The following is a 22539-nucleotide window of genomic DNA, read 5'->3' on the forward strand; positions in this document are numbered from 1 at the left end:
GATTTGTGCGGTTGATTCTTGAGCCAGTCGCCAAAATTCTTGCTCTTCTGTAACGTAATTTAAAAACACATAGCTGTTCAACGCAAAATGGCCAAGATAATCTTCAGGAAGGGGTGCAGGCTTGCAAAATGGCTTTGCATTGATGGCGAAAGAGTGTTTCAGTTTAAAGTCACGATTAAGTCCAGTATTTAATATCTTGCATAAACCAATATGAGCCGTGGCAAGCATAGCGCCTGTCACTGTACAATTATTCCTCTTGCAAGCGTTAATAATTTTACTCGTCTCGGCGTTCGAATATACTTTGTGTAATATCTTTGTTGTTGGACGTGGGGAAGCCGTCTGGTTTGATGGGAATTTCACAAAGAAAGGGTTTGTTTGTTTTGCCGACAGACAACTGCGTAGCTTTCGTCTATATATTAGTTTAGATATCAGAGAAAACCCAAACAAATCACAAAGAATTTTCAGCGGAGACTGTCTACCATTTTTGAGTAGTTGTGTAACGTCAGATTCCAAGGGCAACGGTGGTTTATATTTGTCGGATTTCATCGCAATATTATTCAGATTTTCTAGAAATTGTTTTGCAAATTTTATGCCGGAGACGCCATCGATGAATGCATGATTGAATGCAAAAACAAGAGTGTCTCTGTAACTCTCATCCTCAGCAATATATTCATCTTTCATTAAAACAACTCGCCAAGACAATTTGGTGAACGGTTTCTTTGATAGCTCGCTCCAAGCTTTGGTCCAGTCGCTTTGGGAAGAAACATGAAGGTCTATCATTTCAGGAATTTTATCTTCGCTGATCAACTTGAGATAAGTGCTTTGCTTGTATAGTCTAGCATTTTTGACCACCACAGCACGAAGCATCGGCTGGCGTCTTGCGAGAAGGATCAAAGCCTTTTCTACATGCTCTTTCAAGAGTTTTTTCTTGGATTTTAATGACAAAGCCAAACATAAAATGCCCACTCCGTCTCGGTTTTCATACCGCAGATAATATAGATCTTCGTAAATACCTAGAAACCTGCCACCGGTCGATAGGCCAGGATTAGTTACTTTCATTACCATTAGAAGAATGTGATATAACACCATAGTCAATACAGCGAAGAACAGCACCTGAAACACTGTGATTATGTGACCCATTTCCATTGCAGTTGTAGATTTACACACACGTGTAGCCGGGCGATAGACAACTACAAAACGCAGCGAAGCATATTAAATTAATATCAAGCCTTGTTCTCGTAACAATGCCATCGACAATACGGCGTTGCATTGAATGTCATTTTCAGGTATAATACATGCAAAGCATGACATTTGAAATAGATAACGTCACATGATGTCAGGCGGCAATATTTGTGTACCACTTCACAGTTCAAATGTAAAGTATTACCTACAGTTCAATGATGTAAAGCAATGATTGAGGTTATGACGTAGGTGTGAACCTATGGGTTTTCTTTTGAACGTTGTAACTCGGTTCAAACTCGTCACGAAACCATGAAGAAAGTTATCATTGCGCTTGGTGGGCAACAAGTGGCATTGTTTTATAGGTTCTGTGTATTTTAAATGTGATTGGTTCATTCGTGGTCACATGACTTTAAATAAAAGCAATGTTTCCCGCCAGGAAAACAAGTGAAAAATTGTTGCCCGCTTCTTGTCATAACAAAGTAAAGTGGGTTTCTTTTTTAAATGTTTTTTTTTCTATATAACAAAACACTTAATGTACACTACCTCGGGAAATAGTGAGTTTTGTTTTCCCTCGAGTCTCAATGTTTCCCTCGACTTCGTCTCGGGAAACATTCAGACTCTTGGGAAAACAAAACTCACTATTTCCCTCGGGAGCATACATTTAAGTGTATAAAGTTTACTTATAATGTTGGGGTCAGGTGTCAATTGGGACGCAAGTCCTGTTCCTTTCCTCTGTCACACTTATGTCCTCTGTTGTTTTACATGTGTTTGTGCGTAATAATTGTATTGTGTTGTGACAAATGATCAAATAAATAAAACAATTCATTGAAAATACATCAATAATTCTATGTCGTCGAACACTTTGTTTACAACACTAAACAAGTAAGAAAAAACTCAAAACAAATAAACAGCAACACTAAACAAGTAAACAAAAACACTAAACAAGTAAACGACAGCTTAAAATACGACTAATAAACTATTGGCGTAGTTTATTGCAATTTAATCGCAATTGTTTTCAAAATTTTATGCTGGAGACGCCATCAATGAAGATGTAACTCTCATCCTCAGCAATATATTAATCCTCTCATTAAAACAACTCGCCACGACGATATGGTGAACTGTTTCTTTGATAGTTCGCTCCAAGCTTTGGTCCAGTCACTTTGGGAAGAAACATGAAGGTCTATCATTTCAGGAATTTTATCTTCGCTGATCAACTTGAGATAAGTGCCTTGCTTGTATAGTCTAGCATTTTTGACCACCACAGCACGAAGCATCGGCTGGCGTCTTGCGAGAAGGATCAAAGCTTTTTCCACATGCTCTTTCAAGAGTTTCTTTTTAGATTTCAATGAAAAAACCAAACATAGAATGCCCGCCCCGTCTCGGTTTTCATAGCGCAGATAATATAGATCTTCGTACGCACCTAAAAGCCTGCCTCCGGTCGATAGGCCAGGGTTTGGTATGCGTTCTATATACGGAAGTTACCTGCGTCTGCGAAACCCTGCAAGGTTATTTCCGTCATATTGCCTGCAGGGCAAAAAAACTGGCTTCGAGCCGCGCCGGCCCGCGCGACCCACCACTGACTCACTGTTGTCGTACATAGATTAAACCCGACAATATTGTCGGGAAGAAGTATTTGGGCTAAAAACCCCGGAATACCACCAAACGATAGAGCTTGAAAAGACGATGTAAATGAGCTAACAGGTACGAGTAACCCGTAGCTCAACTGATAGCTCTCGTGTGCTGCAGGCTTAAAATGCATGCGATTTATTTATTATTCAATATTACACATCAAAGCGGCCTACTATATAAAATATTGCGCAAAATACAAACTAAAACGGTTACAGTGATTTAGTTCACATTTTCAGGATTATTTTGATATCTTTAGCGTCAAAATCGAGCCTTTAGAGGATTTTTGCTCATTTTTTTTATATAAACATGCATGATGATATGAATTATCACATCACCGGCAATACTATTTCACAATAATACAAACATCGAAAAAAAATCGGGCAAAAAAAGCCGAAAAACTGACCCCTTGGTCCAATTTTACATCAGGAATCGATTTTTAGGGTCAAATTTACTCTAAGCCTCGTTTACACTACACTCGATTTATTGGCACGGCACGGCTAAAATGGGTACCTGTGCCCATTTCATCTGTTCTCGGCCTTTGTTTTGGTAGCCTGGACACTTATAAAATTGGGTACGGGTACCAATTTTGGCCGTGCCGTACCGATAAATGTAGTGTAGTGTAAACGGGGCTCTAGGGGAGGGCACCATAGAGTTTTGTCGCCTTTTCCAACCGCATGGCAACATATCGATCTAAAAAAAGAATGTATCTACTGAGAACAATTTCCTCCTTAAAATGGTTCTATTTTTATTAAAATCGGTCAAGTATTTACACAGAAATCGCAAGTTAAAATGAGCTAACCACTTTAAGATGCCATCTGATCCGATGACAATGAGTTTTAAGATTCAATACGAATGGCGGTCATAGAAAGTTTTCGTTTTTGCCACTTCGTAGGCAAACCGCAAGTGAACACTGAATTTAACGATTTCTAACGAAGCACTCGTTTTATTGAGCAGTTTAACTTGCGGCTTGAAGTCAAAACAAAGGACGATTTGTGTTGATTTGTATTTCCGCGTGATGACAAGCGCACGACAGCCGACCCGAAAAGCCGCCACCCACCTCTTATAATAGCCTTCAATTTTCACACTTGCAAGCAAAGCATCGCGGGCTCTGGGCACACTGGAGACGAGATTGAGTATTACTATTATTAATTGAAATAAAATCCCGTCTCGCCACAACAACACAGTGCTTGGTTAGAAATGGTGGCAAAAAGGAAAACATTCTGTGACCGCCATATGTATTGAATCTTAATGTAAATGCCTGAATTGGCGGGTCGCGCAGCTTAAACGCAGTTTTTTTGCCCTGCAGCCGCAGGCAATATGGCGGAAATAACATTGATGAGTCTATTCACAACTTCTCTCACTCTCAGCTCGCTTGAAGCTGCTGGCAGGGGTAAATTAATGCTGTATCAAATACACGCTCAAAAACACATGTTGTCGCAACATTGTTACGTAACAGTAGTGACACCTAACACTTAATGCACCATTGTTCACGACAATGCTCACAGTATTATTCATTTGAAAAAAAAAGCCCAGAAGCCTCTATGGAGTAGACAAACTTAGTTTAAACAGCCGTTATTTTTCTTCAACATGTGATAAATGGACTTGCGATGCCAGCACTTCCCTTGCGATAGTAACTTCTAGTATTACTATGAAGTATGAAGCATGTGTTATAGATTGGATTAGTTTATAATTGGTTTGGATTAGATTGTAATATATCCGCTCACGTCCTGTTACGTAAACAGGAAGAATAGTAATTTAGTATTTAGTTAATTTTTGATAGGATGCATGAAGATAAAGTGTCAGAGGACAATCAGAGTTGTTGGTCCGATGCTCTCGAAAAGAGTACAAGTCACTTTACTTAAACGGTTTGAATAACTAATAAAAATAAAGTATTGAAGTGAAACCTTGGCTCAAGCTTCTTTCTATATACGAGAACCTGCAGCCGCAAGGCTAACACATGGCTCTCATATGCTCTCGAATATTTGGTGTTGCATTGACTGTGGCCTGTGACAAAGGTGAGAACTTGGTGAAACTGCATCAACACTCAACAGAATACAGGCAAAGCACGACATTTAAAATAAATGTTACCATTTTATTAGGAAATATCAATATTTACTCCATTCTATGATTATGCAGTATTTTCTCAGACTCTGCTACAAATCATGCATAGTTTCCGACGACATCTCACGCGCTTGAATTGTCTTGTGAAAATCTTAGCAAACTCTCAAAACACCACTTGGAAATCTGCTCTGCGTGATCGTCAGAGACTCTGCTGAAATCATATGCGATGATTGAGGACATTTTGCCGTTTACCGTGACGTTGAAATAACAGAACACACAAATCGTGCGGTGGACCAAACCCCAAAACATACAACTGTCCACTTCGTGTATGAGATCAGTTGCCCCCTCGTTAAAGTTGAACGATCCAGCGCTGGAAATGCCTGCGCAAAACGAAAGTCTATTCAATTCCACCTGTTCGCGGGGACTTAACATCTCGTCAAGTTGCTCATTCGAGCTGAAAGATTGGCATTTTGCAATATGCTGATGGATAAACTCTTCGTCCTCCAAAGAGCTATGGATTTTTGCTGTTGATTCTTGAGCCAGTCGCCAAAATTCTCGCTCTTCGATAACGTGGTTTAAAATCACATTGCTGTTCAACGCAAAATGGCCAAGATAATCTTCAGGAAGGGATGCAGGCTTGCAAAATCGCTTTGCATTGATGGCGAAGGAGTGTTCCAGTTTAAAGTCACGATTAAGTCCAGGTTTTAATATCTTGCATAAACCCATATGAGCCGTGGCAAGCATAGCGCCTGTCACTGTACAATTATTCCTCTTGCAAGCGTTTATAATTTTACTCGTCTCGGCGTTCGAATATACTTTGTGTAATATCTTTGTTGTTGGACGTGGGGAAGCCGTCGGGTTTGATGGGAATTTCACAAAGAAAGGGTTTGTTTGTTTTGCCGAGAGACAACTGCGTAGCTTTTGTCTAAATATTAGTTTAGATATCAAAGAAAGTCCACAAAAATGAGAAAGAATTTTCAGCGGAGACTGTCTACCATTTTTGAGTAATTGTGTAACGTCAGATTCCAAGAGCAAGGGGTGTTTGTATGTGTCGGATTTCATCGCAATATTATTCAGATTTTGGAGAAATTGTTTTGCAAATTTTATGCCGGAGACGCCATCTATGAATGCATGATTGAATGCAAAAACAAGAGTGTCTCTGTAACTCTCGTCTTCAGCAATATATTCATCTTTCATTAAAACAACTCGCCAAGACAATTTGCTGAACGGTTTCTCTGATAGCTCGCTCCAAGCTTTGGTCCAGTCGCTTTGGGAAGAAACATAAAGGTCTAGCATTTCAGGTATTTTATCTTCGCTGATCAACTTGAGATAAGTGCCTTGCTCGTGTAGTTTAGCATTTTTAACCACCACGGCACGAAGCATCGGCTGGCGTGTTGCGAGAAGGATCAAAGCTTTTTCCACATGCTCTTTCAAGAGTTTCTGCTTGGATTTCAATGACAAAACCAAACATAGAATACCCGCCCCGTCTCTGTTTTCATACCGCAGATTATATAGATCTTCATACACACCTAGAAACCTGCCTCCGGTCAATAGGCCAGGGTTAGCTACTTTCATTACCATTAGAAGAATGTGGTATAACACCATAGTCAATACAGCGAAGAACAGCACCTGAAACACTGGACCAAAGTCACCCAGTTCCATTGTAGCTCTTGATTTACACACACTGGGACACTTGCAGCGGGAGCGATAGACAACAACAAAGTGCAGTGAAGCATATTAGATTAACATAAAGCATAGCTCTCATATGCTCTCGAAAATCTGGTGTTGCATTGGCTGTTGCCTGTGACAAAGAAGATATCAAAGCACCTCACAACTGCATCAACAGAATACATGCCAAGCACGACATTTGAAATGGATGAGTCACATTTACGTCAGGCGGCCATGTTGGTGTGCCACTTTAATTTTAAATGAAAATAAACGACCAAACGGTATGGCATAGGTGTAAACCTCCTCTATATTTCAGGCTTTTGAACGTTGTAACTCGGTTAATGGATGCGAGGGAAACGGTAGTCAGGGCAACAACTCGTTGAAAAACATGAATAATTTTGGAGTTCGTCGTCGAACACTTTGTTTGAAAAACTAAACAAGTAAACAATGGCTTACGACTAAAAACATGAAACAGCCAACTGCGAACGGCAGATACTAAATGGTGGTTTGGAGTTTGTCGTTTGAAAGCCAAAAAATAGTTAACGACAAGCTTTTGGAATCATGAATTAAATGTCAGCCATGGATGCCTTGCAACAAGTTCAAAGCCTGAAGTAAATTTCTCCTTAAAAATTCACGAGTGGATCGTCGAACGAGGCTCTGTTGAAACGCCTGTTGCAGATCAGGGGGAAAAGCCAAACTTGAAAATTGGGGTCCAAACTATTAGCCAAAGTAAGGGGTTCTAAATCAGGCACTTCTACTTACCACCAATTCACATTTTCTAAAAAACATCGCGACATATATAACATTTTCTCCGGCAAAATTTCTTCCGCCAAATGCATTTGTCTGACATGATTGTAAAAGTCGTTAACATTTCTCTGTAGTTACTTTATCTTTGAGCCTAATGTTGCCGTTTTATTAAGAAATATCAATATTTACTCCATTTTATAATTATGCAGTATTTTCTCAGAATTTTGCTACAAATCATGCATCGTTTCCAACATCGCACGCGCTTGAGTTTATTAATTGTCTTGTGAAAATCTTAGCAAACTCTCAAAACACCACTTCGAAATCTGCTCTGCGTGATCGTCAGAGACTCTGCTGAAATCATATGCGATGATTGAGGACATTTTGCCGTTAACCGTGACGTTGAAATAACAGAACACACAAATCATGCGGTGAACCAAATTCCAAAACGTACAACTGTCCACTTTGTGTATGAGATCAGTTGCCCCCTCGTTAAAGTTGAACGATCCAGCGCTGGAAATTCCAGCGCAAAACGAAAGTCTATTCAATTCCACCTGTTCGCGGGGACTTAACATCTCGTTAAGTTGTTCATTGGAGCTGAAAGATTGGCATGTTGCAATATGCTGATGGATAAACTCTTCGTCTTTCAAAGAGCTACGGATTTGTGCGCTTGATTCTTGAGCCAGACGCCAAAATTCTTGCTCTTCGACAACGTAGTTTAAATTCAAATAGCTGCTCAACGCAAAATGGCCAAGATAATCTTCAGGAAGGGATGCAGGCTTGCAAAATCGCTTTGCATTGATGGCAAAAGAGTGTTCCAGTTTAAGGTCACGATTAAGTCCAGGTTTTAATATCTTGCATAAACCCATATGAGCCGTGGCAAGCATAGCGCCTGTCACTGTACAATTATTCCTCTTGCAAGCGTTTATAATTTTACTCGTCTCGGCGTTCGAATATACTTTGTGTAATATCTTTGTTGTTGGACGTGGGGAAGCCGTCTGGTTTGATGGGAATTTCACAAAGAAAGGGTTTGTTTGTTTTGCCGACAGGCAACTGCGTAACTTTCGTCTAAATATTAGCTTAGATATCAGAGAAAACCCAAACAAATCACAAAGAATTTTCAGCGGAGACTGTCTACCATTTTTGAGTAATTGTGTAACGTCAGATTCCAAGGGCAACGGTGGTTTATATTCGTCGGATTTCATCGCAATATTATTCAGATTTTGGAGAAATTGTTTTACAAATTTTATGCCGGAGACGCCATCTATGAATGCATGATTGAATGCAAAAACAAGAGTGTCTCTGTAACTCTCGTCCTCAGCAATATATTCATCTTTCATTAAAACAACTCGCCAAGACAATTTGGTAAACGGTTTCTCTGATAGCTCGCTCCAAGCTTTGGTCCAGTCGCTTTGGGAAGAAACATGAAGGTCTATCATTTGAGGTATTTTATCTTCGCTGATCAACTTGAGATATGTGCCTTGCTTGTGAGATCTAGCACTTTTGCCCACCACGGCACGAAGCATTGGTTGGCGTCTTGCGAGAAGGATCAAAGCCTTTTCCACATGCTCTTTCAAGAGTTTCTTCTTGGATTTCAATGACAAAACCAAACATAAAATGCCCGCTCCGTCTCTGTTTTCATACCACAGATTAAACAGATCTTCGTAGACACCTAGAAACCTGCCGACGATCGACAGGCTAGCATTGGTAACCCTCGTGACTTTTAGGAGAATGCTGCAAAACAGGATAGTCAAAGCAGCCAATGACAGCACCTGAAACACTGTAATAAAGTGACCCACTTCCATTGCAGTTCTAGATTTACACACACGTGTAGCCGGGCGATAGACAACTACAAAATGCAGCGAAGCATATTAAATTAATATCTAGCCTCGTTCTCGTAGTCATGCGATAGACAATACGGCGTTGCATGGAATATCATTTTCAGGTATAATATATGCAAAGCACGATATTTAAAATAGATGACGTCACATGATGTCAGGCAGCCATATTTGTGTACCACTTAAAAGTTCAAATGTAAAGTATTACCTACAGTTCCATGATGTAAAGCAATGATTGAGGAGGTTATGACGTAGGTGTGAACCTGTGGATTTTAGGTCTTTTGAACGTTGTAACTCGGTTCAAACTCGTCACGAAACCGTGAAGAAAGTTATCATTGCGCTTGGTGGGCAACAAGTGGCATTGTTTTATAGGTTCTGTGTATTTTAAATGTGATTGGTTCATTCGTAGTCACATGACTTTAAATAAAAGCAATGTTTCCCGCCAGGAAAACAAGTGAAAAATTGTTGCCCGCTTCTTGTCATAACAAATTATAATATAAGTATGATATAATGAGCAATTTGATTGGCTACCGCGCGTGCATTGTGAGGCCATAATGCACGCTTCTGGCTTTTGAAGTTTTTGTTCCTAAGCAACATCTTAAATAACATGTAAGGAGAATTTCATTATTGATGATTTGTTGTTGCCCTATAATTTCTCGGCTACGCCTCGTGTTTTACAAGCTTCTCTCGTATTCTCCCAACATTCTCCCATCGTGCATTATTACACCATAAAGGCACGCGACTCGTTTTTTAATTCTTAATAAAGTGGGTTTCTTTTTTAAATGTTTTTGTTCCTATATAACAAAACACTTAATGTACACTACCTCGGGAAATAGTGAGTTTTGTTTTCCCTCGAGTCTCAATGTTTCCCTCGACTTCGTCTCGGGAAACATTCAGACTCTTGGGAAAACAAAACTCACTATTTCCCTCGTGAGCATACATTAAGTGTATAAAGTTTACTTATAATGTTGGGGTCAGGTGTCAATTGGGACGCAAGTCCTGTTCCTTTCCTCTGTCACACTTATGTCCTCTGTTGTTTTACATGTGTTTGTGCGTAATAATTGTATTGTGTTGTGACAAATGATCAAATAAATAAAACAATTCATTGAAAATACATCAATAATTCTATGTCGTCGAACACTTTGTTTACAACACTAAACAAGTAAGAAAAAACTCAAAAGAAGTAAACAGCAACACTAAACAAGTAAACAAAAACACTAAACAAGTAAACGACAGCTTAAAATACGACTAATAAACTATTGGCGTAGTTTATTGCAATTTAATCGCAATTGTTTTGAAAATTTTATGCTGGAGACGCCATCGATGAAGATGTAACTCTCATCCTCAGCAATATATTAATCCTCTCATTAAAACAACTCGCCACGACGATATGGTGAACGGTTTCTTTGATAGTTCGCTCCAAGCTTTGGTCCAGTCGCTTTGGGAAGAAACATTAAGGTCAATCATTTCAGAAATTTTATCTTCGCTGATCAGATTGAGATAAGTGCCTTGCTTGTGTAGTTTAGCATTTTTGCCCACCACGGCACGAAGCATCGGCTGGCGTGTTGCGAGGAGGATCAAAGCTTTTTCCACATGCTCTTTCAAGAGTTTCTTTTTGGATTTCAATGAAAAAACCAAACATAGAATGCCCGCCCCGTCTCGGTTTTCATAGCGCAGATTATATAGATCCTCATACACACCTAGAAACCTGCCTCCGGTCGATAGGCCAGGGTTAGTTACTTTCATTACCATTAGAAGAATGTGGTATAACACCATTGTCAATACAGCGAAGAACAGCCTGAAACACTGGACCAAAGTCACCCAGTTCCATTGTAGCTCCAGATTTACACACACCATAGGCAGCCCAGAAATCTGTTTATACTCAGTCTTCGACTGCATTGTTTACGCGCGCGGTCAGCTTCTCTTGCCTGTACTAATTACTGTATTATATATTAATATATAGCTAATACAGTAATTAGTACAGGCAGGAGAAGCTGACCGCGCGCGTAAACAATGCAGTCGAAGACTGAGTATAAACAGATTTCTGGGCTGCCTATGCACACACTGGAACACTTGCAGCGCGAGTGATAGACAACAACAAAGTGCAGTGAAGCATATTATATTAACATAAAGCATAGCTCTCATATGCTCTCGAAAATCTGGTGTTGCATTGGCTGTTGCCTGTGACAAAGGAGATATCAAAGCACCTCACAACTGCATCAACAGAATACATGCCAAGCACGACATTTGAAATGGATGAGTCACATTTACGTCAGGCGGCCATGTTGGTGTGCCACTTTAATTTTAAATGAAAATAAACGACCAAACGTATGGCATAGGTGTAAACCTCCTCTATATTTCAGGGTTTTGAACGTTGTAACTCGGTTAATGGATGCGAGGGGAACGGTAGTCAGGGCAACAACTCGTTGAAAAACATGAATAATTTTGGAGTTCGTCGTCGAACGCTTTGTTTACAAAACTAAACAAGTAAACGATGGCTGACGACTACAAACATTAAACAGCCAACTGCGAACGGCAGATACTAAATGGCGGTTTGGAGTTTGGAGTTTGAAAGCCAAAAAATAGTTAACGATAAGCTTTTGGAATCATGAATTAACTATCATCCATGGATGCCTTGCAACAAGTTCAAAGCCTGAAGTAAATTTCTTCTAAAAAATTCACGAGTGGATCGTCGAACGAGGCTCTGTTGAAACGCCTGTTGCAGATCAGGGGGAAAAGCCAAACTTGAAAGTTGGGTCCTATTAAGGGGTTCTAAATCAGGAACTTCTACTTACAACCAATTCACATTTACTAATACATATAAACATATAAAACATTTTCTCCGGCAAACTTTCTGCCGCAAAATGCATTTGTCTGACATGATTGTAAAAGTCGTTAACATTTCTCTGTAGTTACATCTTTGAGCCTAATGTTGCCGTTTTATTAAGAAATATCAATATTTACTGCATTTTATAATCATGCAGTATTTTTTCAGAATTTGTTACATATCATGCATAGTTTCCGACATCCGACGAGCTTGAGTTTAATTAATTGTCGTGTGAAAATCGTAGCAAACTCTCAAAACACCACCTGGAAATCTGCTCTGCGTGATCGTCAGAGACTCTACTGAAATCATATGCGATGATTGAGGACATTTTGCCGTTTACCGTGACGTTGAAATAACAGAAAACGCTATTCAATCGGTGAACCAAACTCCAAAACATACAACTGTCCACTTCATGTACGAGATCAGTTGCCTTCTTCGTTAAAGTTGAACGATCCAGCGCTGGAAATGCCTGCGCAAAGCGAAAGTCTATTCAATTCCACTTGTTCACGGGGACTTAAAATCTCGTTAAGTTGTTCATTGGAGCTGAAAGATTGGCATGTTGCAATATGCTGATGGATAAACTCTTCGTCTTTCAAAGAGCTATGGATATGTGCGGTTTTCTTGAGCCAATCGCCAAATTCTTGCTCTTCGATAACGTGGCTTTAAAATCACATAGCTGCTCAACGCAAATGGCCAGATAATCTTCAGGAAGGATGCAGGCTTGCATATCTCTTTGCATTGATGGGAATGAGTGTTCCAGTTTTAAGTCACCATTGTCCAGGTTTTATATCTTGCAAACCCATATGAGCCGTGGCAGCATAGCGCCTGTCACTGTACAATTATTCCTCTTGCAAGCGTTTTAATTTTACTCGTCTCAGCGTTCGATATACTTTGTGTAATATCTTTGTTGTTGGACGTGGGGAAGCCGTCTGGTTTGATGGGAATTTCACAAAGAAAGGGTTTGTTTGTTTTGCCGACAGGCAACTGCGTAGCTTTCGTCTATATATGAGCTTAGATATCAGAGAAAACCCAAACAAATCACAAAGAATTTTCAGCGGAGACTGTCTACCATTTTTGAGTAATTGTGTAACGTCAGATTCCAAGGGCAACGGTGGTTTATATTCGTCGGATTTCATCGCAATATTATTCAGATTTTCGAGAAATTGTTTTGCAAATTTTATGCCGGAGACGCCATCTATGAATGCATGATTGAATGCAAAAACAAGAGTGTCTCTGTAGCTCTCATCCTCAGCAATATATTCATCTTTCATTAAAACAACTCGCCAAGACAATTTGCTGAACGGTTTATTTGATAGCTCGCTCCAAGCTTTGGTCCAGTCGCTTTGGGAAGAAACATGAAGGTCTATCATTTCAGAAATTTTATCTTCGCTGATCAACTTGAGATAAGTGCCTTGCTTGTATAGTCTAGCATTTTTGACCACCACGGCACGAAGCATCGGCTGGCGTCTTGCGAGAAGGATCAAAGCCTTTTCCACATGCTTTTTCAAGAGTTTCTTCTTGGATTTCAATGACAAAACCAAACATAAAATGCCCGCTCCGTCTCGGTTTTCATACCGCAGATAATATAGATCTTCGTAAATACCTAGAAACCTGCCACCGGTCGATAGGCCAGGATTAGTTACTTTCATTACCATTAGAAGAATGTGATATAACACCATTGTCAATACAGCGAAGAACAGCACCTGAAACACTGTGTCTATGTGACCCATTTCCATTGCAGTTCTAGATTTACACACACTTGTAGCCGAGCGCTAGACAACTACAAAATGCAGCGAAGCATATTATATTAATATCAAGCCTTGTTCTCATAATTATGCCATCGACAATACGGCGTTGCATTGAATGTCTTTTTCAGGTATAGTGTATGCAAAGCACGACATTTAAAATAGATGACGTCACATGATGTCAGGCGGCCATATTTGTGTACCACTTCAAAGTTCAAATGTAAAGTATTACCTACAGTTCGATGATGTAAACCAATGAATGAGGTTATGACATAGGTGTGAACCTTGTACTTTGTAACTCGGTTCAAACTCGTCACGAAACCATGAAGAAAGTTATCATTGCACTTTGTGGGCAGCAAGTGGCAAAGTTTTGTTATAATGTTGGGGTCAGGTGTCAATTGGGGCGCAAGTTCTGTTCCTTTCCTCTGTCGCACTTTTGTCCTCTGTTATTGTACATGTGTTTGTGCGTGATAATTGTATCTTGACAAATGATTAAATAAATAAAACAATTCATTGAAAATGTATCAATAATTTTATGTCGTCGAACACTTTGTTTACAACACTAAACAAGTAAACAACAACATTAAACAAGTGAACAACAGCTTAAAATACGACTAATAAGCTATAGCGTGGTTTATTTCAATTTCATTGCAATTGTTTTGAAAATTTTATGCTGGAGACGCCATCGATGAAGATGTAACTCTCATCCTCAGCAATATATTAATTTATCGTTAAAACAACTCGCCAAGACAATTTAGTGAACGGTTTCTTTGATAGCTCGCTCCAAGCTTTGGTCCAGTCGCTTTGGGAAGAAACACTGAACTATATACTGCTTATCCCCTAGGGGTAAAATAAGCTCGAAAATCGATTCCTGGGGTAAAATTACTGAACTATAATTCTGAGTATAATAGATCTCAATGAGCTATTTACAATGAGCTTTTGGAAGCATAAATTAACTATCAGCCCTTGACCCCTTCCAACGAGTTCACAGTAAACGTGTACTGAATATTTACGTTTTCTTGCAAAGAAAAACTGGCGGAATAAATTTATATCTGCAATTGTAATCTTTCGATCTCTTTAGTACGACCATTCAGTATAAATCAACATAAAATTCTTCCCTTCTTAGCAAAGGGCATGATGGATAGATGGATCCTAGCTCACGGCTTTTTCACCTTGGCGAGGGGTTTTAAATGTGCGACTTTTATATGTCTTTTATCTTCGTGTATTTGAAGGTTCGACAAAAACAAGGCGTACAGAAGAAGAATGCGAGATAAGATTGACGTCGAAAACAAGGTACTTGAGATATTAGGTTGTTTACTGACCTACCATGCTGATCGGACAATCTTAATGTAATTTTCGCTAAAGCAAGTAAGGACTGCTTTCCACTGTCCGGTTTTTTACACGCGGAACGGTAAAAGAAATGCTTTCAAATTATTATTATTATTTAACACATGGGTCAACAAATTCATACTAAAATATGCGGAAAACTAAGTTATTTCGATTCATTCAGCTAGCTTTTTCAAATATAACATATGCAAGGATCTAGACTTTTGACGTACGTATGAAAAACGTGACTTCAGGAAAGCAGCCGCGAAGAGCAAATGTCTCAGTTGAAAAAAAAAAGTGCATTAAACGAAGAATCTGAGCGAAAATTCTGTAAAGAAAGATGGGTCTTGTCATTTTCCTAAAAACACGAATCTTAAACTGCGTAATGTCATTTTTCAATTGTCATCTTGGCATGGCGTGTGTAATCTTTCAAGTTTTCAATGTCGCATTTTATTCCTTCAGCAAATGTTAAGAAGATTGCATAACAGTAAATCACAGTATAACCGAAGTGATTGGGTGAGTTTGCTTTATATTTCATTATCATTGAAAATTATTTATTTTATTTTGTTATTTTAAAGCTCGGGCCTTAGCAGTGAGTGTTCGTGCGAGAGTGCTCATTTTCAAACAATCGTTTTATCTTTATAAAGCACTCGAACTGGACATTTTGTTTCGTAATTTTTAGGATAAAAGCTTTGCGAGGCATCAAAGGTATCAAGCGATTCTACAAAAGAGGCGAAAACCTTGGCAGGTCAGATCATACCGAGAGTTAGGCGGTGCCTTCATTTTGGTAGGTTTTGTATACAAATATTCGCCTGCTTGAGACGCCACTTGTAGTTTTACGCCTATTTAGCATTCACCGGTTCTCTCTTTCAGAATTCACCAAGAAAGAAGCGAAAAATCGCTGTGAGTTCTGCAGATTATGTTATTTAATTTGCTTTCAAGCAATGCTGTTTACTTGCTTGTTAACTTGATTGGCTTAATGCTTAGCCTTAGTCTCCAATATTTCGTAAGCGTGGTGGTGAACATCAGTGTCAAGGTGGCTGATGTGATTGAATATTTCTATGTGTATGCAGTCAACAATGACCGATTTGGATGCAGAAATAATAAAGACAAATTTACATCGGCACTATTTCCCATCGGTGAAGATGACTTATTCACGACAATTACGACAAATGGAAACCTGACTTAAGCAACATGTTTAAGAGCGATGTTTATCATTTTTAGCATTGTTGTTGTTTTCATTGTTTCTGCTGCCATTGTCGCGATCTTTTCTGTTATTGCTTGTCGTTGTTGTTATTGTTCTTTATCTACTTTTGCTTTTTTTTTTGTTGATATTGTTGTATTTTGGCCAACAAATGCTTTTCATTTTTAGAAAAAGGAAATAGTGGAAAGCAGTGATTATGAAACCTCGACTGAGGATGACACCGAAGATGATGATGATGGTCAAACTGAGGTTTGATTTGACCCGAGATTTGAGAGAAAACCATTTGAATTTCTAAATGCGTCACTATTCTGATGATTAAAACATTTTTTACTGCCTTTTCTGGATAGAAAAACTCCGATGATGAAAGGAAAAGTTGCTTACTACCAGAGATCACGGTTGGTATATGCAAACCTATGAAAGTGATTTTATTTAACAAATTGCTGAATTAGGAGAACTATCTGCCATTTTCCTGGCTCTTTTACCACATCCTTTCGCGCATTGTTGATATTTTGAATATTTTCTTTTCAGTCTGCAAAGAGCAGAGCGCGAAGCCGCGGAACAATGTCCGCAAAATCGAAAGATGAAGAACCGCTGAAATTGCCGCCCTTGAACGGAGACGAACCGATGAACGAAGAACAGACGAAAGAGGAACCCAAAGTTGAAGAATTAGACGATTATCAAAAGCTCGTGAAAGCAATTGAAGGTAAATTCTCTGATTACTGTAGTCAAGGCGTTTGAATAACCTGAGGCAATTGAACCTTCGTATGCAAATTAGGATTAGCTTTGAATACAAAATAGGGTAGAAAAATAGCGAAAGATAGTCCTACAAAGTATCATAACCATCAATTTCACTCAATTTAATTATTTTCAATCACGTTTTATAACAAAATTGAAAGGGTTTGAAGATATAGTACAAATTTTCAATTGCATTATCTGAAATCTGTTTCAACGTTTAGATGGCGACAAATCTACTGTGCTTGACATCATTGCTCAGACTTCATGGGAGAAGAAAGGACTGGACGAACTTCACGAAAGATACGACAATGATCCAGAAAATGAAAAGGTATGCATAACCTATGCTCTCTTTCGTTTGTTGATGAATTGGATTACGGATCAGTTCGTATGAAACAGCCCAACAAGATTTGGAGTTGGTCATGATCGGTAAATATTAGTTCGGTCGAGAAGTGGATGATTATCATAACCTTCAGTTAAAGAAAGCAATGTAAACAAAACTTACAAACGTTTCATCCATTCCTACTTTATTACGTGGTTTGTAAAGATTTTAATGTCACCACAGTTGCTGTAAAACAATTTTTCTTCCAGCAGCAATAGAAAGGGTGAAATGTATGGATGCTTTGATTCCTATCAGGGCCTCGCGGTTTGAATGGACATCAGCATTGCACTTTCCTTCTTTTATGTCATCATCTGATCAAATGATCATCGTTCTTAAATTTTCATTTGTTCTGTTCAGGATTTAGTCGACGTTGTAAAGTCAACGTTCGAAGGAGAAAACAAAGATGCACTTTTGGCTCTTCTTCTTCCGAAACCACAGTATGAAGCCATGTGTTTGCATAACGCTTTGAAGGTATTCTCGTAAAGCTTTGCAATGATTATTTTTTAAAAAAAAGTCTTTTATACTCCCTGACTTTCTTTGAATACACATTTGAATTGTAATTTCGTTTCCAATCAAGGGAATGGGCACAGACGAAGATACTTTGGTGGAAATTCTTGGAAGCCGAAGTAACGCGGTATGTTGAACGATATTGTCCCGGTGGTGTAAGTGAACAGTGCTCACATTCACTACCCAACGCCATTAATGATTCACTTTCAATGGTTATTTGAGCAAGACCACACTCTCTTTTTATCGATATAACGCACGATTGTAACCACAGGGAATGTTTCATTTTTATCAGGAAATTGCCGAGATAAAGCAAGCTTATGAAAAAGGTATGATTAATATCAATTCACGTGTGCAGAGACTTTAGGTGTGTGTAGATTTAACTAAGTAGCTTCGCATGATAAAATGCGATTCGCATTTGAGTGTGCGACTTTTTTTCCTTGAATGCCTTGCAGAGTATAATTCCACGTTAGAAGATGATATCAAGGCTTCGACGTCCGACGGATTTCAGAAATTTCTCTTGCATTTAAGCGAGGTACGTACGATCTTGCATTGTTTTGCCAGTAAGCTTGTGAGGTGAATAACCAAACTTAAGCGCTTACATGCATTTTATCCAGTGGTAATATCATTTTTTACGCTCATCAGGGTGCTCGCGATGAAAATCCAAATATAAATAAGAAAGCGATGTCTGCCGATACAAAAGATCTGCTGAAGGTAAATTAATATTAGTTTTGAAGCAATGCGTAAACGACATAACCCACCATATTCTATCTTCTTTTTGAAATGAGTGTCAACGACAATACCCCAGACTCATTCTAATTCGCTTGCGCATGCTATCAATTGTTCTTTTCATCCCAACGTTCTTTACGCACACCGTCTTTGCATGCAGTTGCATTTAAAGAAAATAATTGTTTCATTGTGTCTAGTCCGCAAGAACACGAAAATGGGCGACCGATGAAGATGCATTCGCCGAGATATTTAGTCAAAGAAGTCTTCCACAACTTAAAGCTTTACTACCAGAATACAAAAAGGTTTTAGCAAAGATTCTAACGTCTCCTGGTGGACCTTCCTAGGACGTTCTCATTATTCAATTTTGTGCAACTTTTTTCTATTTTTTAGTCGGCAAAAGTGGAGTTAGAGGAAACCATTGAAAAGCAGACCACGGGAGAGCTTCAGAATGGTTCCAAAACAATGCGTAAGAACTGAGTATTTCTAGCGTCTGAAAGTATTATAGTGAGTGGTTTAGAGTATGAAATATGATTTCTAGTGAAAATTGTTCGCAACCATCCGAAGTATTTGGCTGAGAAGCTCCACGAGGCTCTGCACGATGGTGATGAAGTAAATTACGAGACACTCTCAAGGCTTCTAAACACTTCCGACAAGGTAGGATGGTCATCTGGATCGCATCTGATCTTATTCGTGAAAATTAAGCAGAGTAGGTATAATTTCACTGAAGAAGGGCCTCAATGATATGTTTTTCCATCAGAATGAACTGAAAGCTGCCAAAGCCGCCTACGAGAAAGCATACGGAACGCGTCTCGAAGATGATATTAAAGCAAAATGCAACGAAGATATGCAGAAGTTGTTTGCGCCTGTTTTACAAGGTAGCAGAATGACAGCAGTATAAATAATAAGAGCTGTGCTGCTCTTTTTTAATGTTCTTTTTCTTATTTATGTTTGTTAAAATTATAGTGTTTAGATAAACACGAGTCATATTTGGAAAGTTTAAAAAATGCATTTGCAATTTCTTAGACGACGGCGCTCCAGCAGTTGAAGAAGAGAAGAAAAAGGTAGCATATTACAACGTTTTTTGCTATAGTTCACTGGTTGGTTTGAACGCCAATTGGACATTGGAATTTGAAAGCATTCGGTTTGCGTTTTTACACAGTGTGGTTTAGCGTTCGGTTCACGGCGGCGAAGATATTGAGCACGACTTTGATATTTACTAAAAATGGAAAGTAGGTCCATAGTTTATAACATGGTTGACGTTTCTCTTTCTTTTTTTTTCAGGGGAAGAAGAAGAAAGGTGCTAAGAAAGGAAAGGAAGAACAAAAAGTAGAGCAGAAAAAGGAAGAAGAAAATCCTGAAGAACAGAAAAAAGAAAAAGAAAAAGAAAATGCGGAGGACGTTCATCTGGTAAGAACTGAGATGGGTTTGACCGGCAAACAAATGAAAATGGAAAATCACTAACAAGAGATGAAGTTTCCTTAAAGGGTAAAGACACATCATTTGAACGATGGCTCTTTACCCTTTTTGCCTTTTGAGATCCCATCATGGGCTAATTTTTTTATAACCGACAAACCAAATCTCTTGGCTCTTGTTCAATTACTTTGTGACTTGTATTTCTTCTTGGTTTAAAGGCCAAATATCGCGGAACTGTTGTACCAGCTGCAAATTTCGATGCAATGAAAGATGTAGAATTTGTTAGAGGCGCCCTTGGTATGTAACATTATATTCTACCATAAAATACCATTAGATTGTTAACATACCATATCATATTCCAAACTACTGTATACCTTATTACATTGTCATAAGGCATACAGCTATCATGTTCCAAAAAAATCCTAAGCTGTATTGATTTGTTATTTGTTATTCAAGTATACAAAGACAGAGATGGTGTGATAAAAAGATTGACATCCAGAAGCAATCAACAACGCCAAGTTATTGCGAAGAAATTCAACATACGTTACAAACAGGTAATAGCCCTGACAGAGGCAACTTCGCAAGCCAGGCTTTACTCACTGACAGAGATGTTGTAGTGTTTATGAGTTTGTTTTGTTGAGATTAAACTTGCTTTAGGCTTTGTTGTGTGGATTTACCATCGAGTCTAACCTGAATTGAACCACAAGAGAGCATACAACTTGTTATATTTAGTTTAATCCTGTCTTCGTTTATATTAATTAGGATTTGGTGCAGTTGTTGAAGTCGGAATTTGGTGTAACTTTGACTGATGCAATTGATGCGCTTATGGCGCCGCCGAGTGTGCAAGATGCACGAACGTTACATGAAGCAATGGGGGTCAGTGATCATTTAAGTCTTAAAACATTCTGCTGTGTTTCTTGTCAATGCTAAATAGATTCTTTGTGCTGATATGCAGGGACTTGGAACAAAAGAGAAGGATTTAATTGATATCATCTGTTTCCGAAGAAATAAGGTAAAATGGACGTTGTTTGCATGGTCGGAGTAAAATAAGAATGAAAACTTTAAATTGATGCTAGAACTGACACGCTTTATATTTGGGTAACTGAGTTGTTTTAGTACTTTTTAATTTTTTTTCTGTCTGATTGACCTACAGGACATCACGGCCTTCAAAGAGTCTTATGAGCAAGGTAAATTGCTTTTTCGTTCAATCTTTTTGTCGAAATTTGAAGGTACTACGGCTTGTTTATGATGCTTCATTTCATAGAATTTCAGCGAAATTTAGAAGACGATGTACGAAACGAAACGAGTGGGGATTTCGGCGATTTCCTAATCATGCTATTACAGGTAATTCATGATAGATATTCTTTAAAAGGTTAATTACTTTGGATCCTTATTATTGGCCATTTCTCGTTAAACCTATTTGGAACGGTTTACCAAGTGATGGAGTTTTGTTTTCTTTTCTCCCAGGCAAAAAGAAGTGAAAGCAACGAAGTCAATGAAAGTGATGTGAAAAAAGACGCAAAAGCTCTTCTTGAGGTATGAATTTTTTAATACATTTGTTCAATGTTTGTTGTAAATTTGAAATATAACACCCAACAATCTTTCCGGCTTTCCTCAATTGTCTCGCAACACAGTACAAGTAATGGTTTGTCTACATTGTTTAAAACTGTCCCACATCCAGTATAGATGCATTTTAGTTTTAAGCGAATTGATGTATCAGCGTTTAGTTAGTCCAGCATATGGTGTATGTAATTTTCCAGGCAAGTGAAGATCAGTTGGGAACAGATGAAGAAGCGATTGCCGAAATCTTGACTTCTCGAAGCAGACCTCATTTGAATGCAGTTTTTGCAGAATTCAAACAAGTATGTTAATGAATGTTCCTCGTACATTTAGCGCTTACACCATAGTTAATGTAAGATTATGCTGCAACTGTGAGGTCTATTTACATTATTCTCGTAATCACTAGATTGCAGATCGTGATTTCACGGAATCCATGATGTCCGAATTATCTGGTGATCTCCTCAAAGCTGTTCTCGCTGTCGGTGAGTTTGAGATAATTTTTGATGCAATATTTGTAAACTGTTGACGAGGTTATACAGTCCTCAATTGCAAATCTTATGCTTATTTTTCAGTGTCCAACATGTCCGGAGCAATCGACTATTACGCTGAAAAAACCACTCAAATTCTGTCAGATGATAAAGCTTTAACGAATTTCATTGCTTCTCGTTCGGAGGTAAACTCAAGGCGTTTTCCCCAGTCTGTTTGTCGTAGCTAGGTTTACTGTGAACAATACCTTGCATACGATTTCAGAGTTTTCCAATAACGTCTAATATCACAGAAAGTCACACAAAAGAACACGATACTAATTTTGCTTTTTTTTCCAGATTGATATGGCTGACATAAAGGAAGCGTATTCATCGCAAAATGGTCGTGATCTTGGAGAAGATATACAGAAGAAGCATAAAGGAAATCGAAGAAAAATTCTCCTTGGTTTGTTAAAAGGTACGTCAGCGATCGACTGTCGTTACTGACAAACCGACTGTTCCTTTCGAGGA

General features: G+C 38.7%; 1 protein-coding gene across 2 annotated transcripts in view; it reads left to right on the forward strand.

The window, feature by feature from the left end:
- Positions 1-22539, forward strand: part of LOC114520254 — a 65884-nt gene that overhangs the window by 6500 nt on the left and 36845 nt on the right. For both annotated transcript variants that reach the window (XM_028540486.1, XM_028540487.1), the window contains exons 4-33: positions 14927-14987; positions 15483-15536; positions 15703-15807; positions 15894-15923; positions 16393-16473; positions 16572-16619; positions 16753-16927; positions 17181-17287; positions 17696-17809; positions 17916-17972; positions 18138-18171; positions 18298-18377; positions 18488-18556; positions 18769-18873; positions 18962-19037; positions 19110-19225; positions 19329-19446; positions 19595-19632; positions 19853-19978; positions 20203-20281; positions 20441-20538; positions 20747-20860; positions 20940-20996; positions 21138-21171; positions 21249-21328; positions 21452-21520; positions 21745-21846; positions 21951-22026; positions 22117-22217; positions 22369-22486. In XM_028540486.1, coding sequence (XP_028396287.1) covers positions 14927-14987; positions 15483-15536; positions 15703-15807; positions 15894-15923; positions 16393-16473; positions 16572-16619; positions 16753-16927; positions 17181-17287; positions 17696-17809; positions 17916-17972; positions 18138-18171; positions 18298-18377; positions 18488-18556; positions 18769-18873; positions 18962-19037; positions 19110-19225; positions 19329-19446; positions 19595-19632; positions 19853-19978; positions 20203-20281; positions 20441-20538; positions 20747-20860; positions 20940-20996; positions 21138-21171; positions 21249-21328; positions 21452-21520; positions 21745-21846; positions 21951-22026; positions 22117-22217; positions 22369-22486 — 2522 coding nt within the window. The remainder of the gene's footprint in view (positions 1-14926; positions 14988-15482; positions 15537-15702; positions 15808-15893; positions 15924-16392; positions 16474-16571; positions 16620-16752; positions 16928-17180; positions 17288-17695; positions 17810-17915; positions 17973-18137; positions 18172-18297; positions 18378-18487; positions 18557-18768; positions 18874-18961; positions 19038-19109; positions 19226-19328; positions 19447-19594; positions 19633-19852; positions 19979-20202; positions 20282-20440; positions 20539-20746; positions 20861-20939; positions 20997-21137; positions 21172-21248; positions 21329-21451; positions 21521-21744; positions 21847-21950; positions 22027-22116; positions 22218-22368; positions 22487-22539) is intronic.

This window comes from Dendronephthya gigantea, unplaced genomic scaffold, assembly GCF_004324835.1.
Source record: "Dendronephthya gigantea isolate DGI-Jeju-01 unplaced genomic scaffold, DenGig_1.0 000015F, whole genome shotgun sequence".
Classification (NCBI taxonomy): domain Eukaryota; kingdom Metazoa; phylum Cnidaria; class Anthozoa; order Malacalcyonacea; family Nephtheidae; genus Dendronephthya; species Dendronephthya gigantea.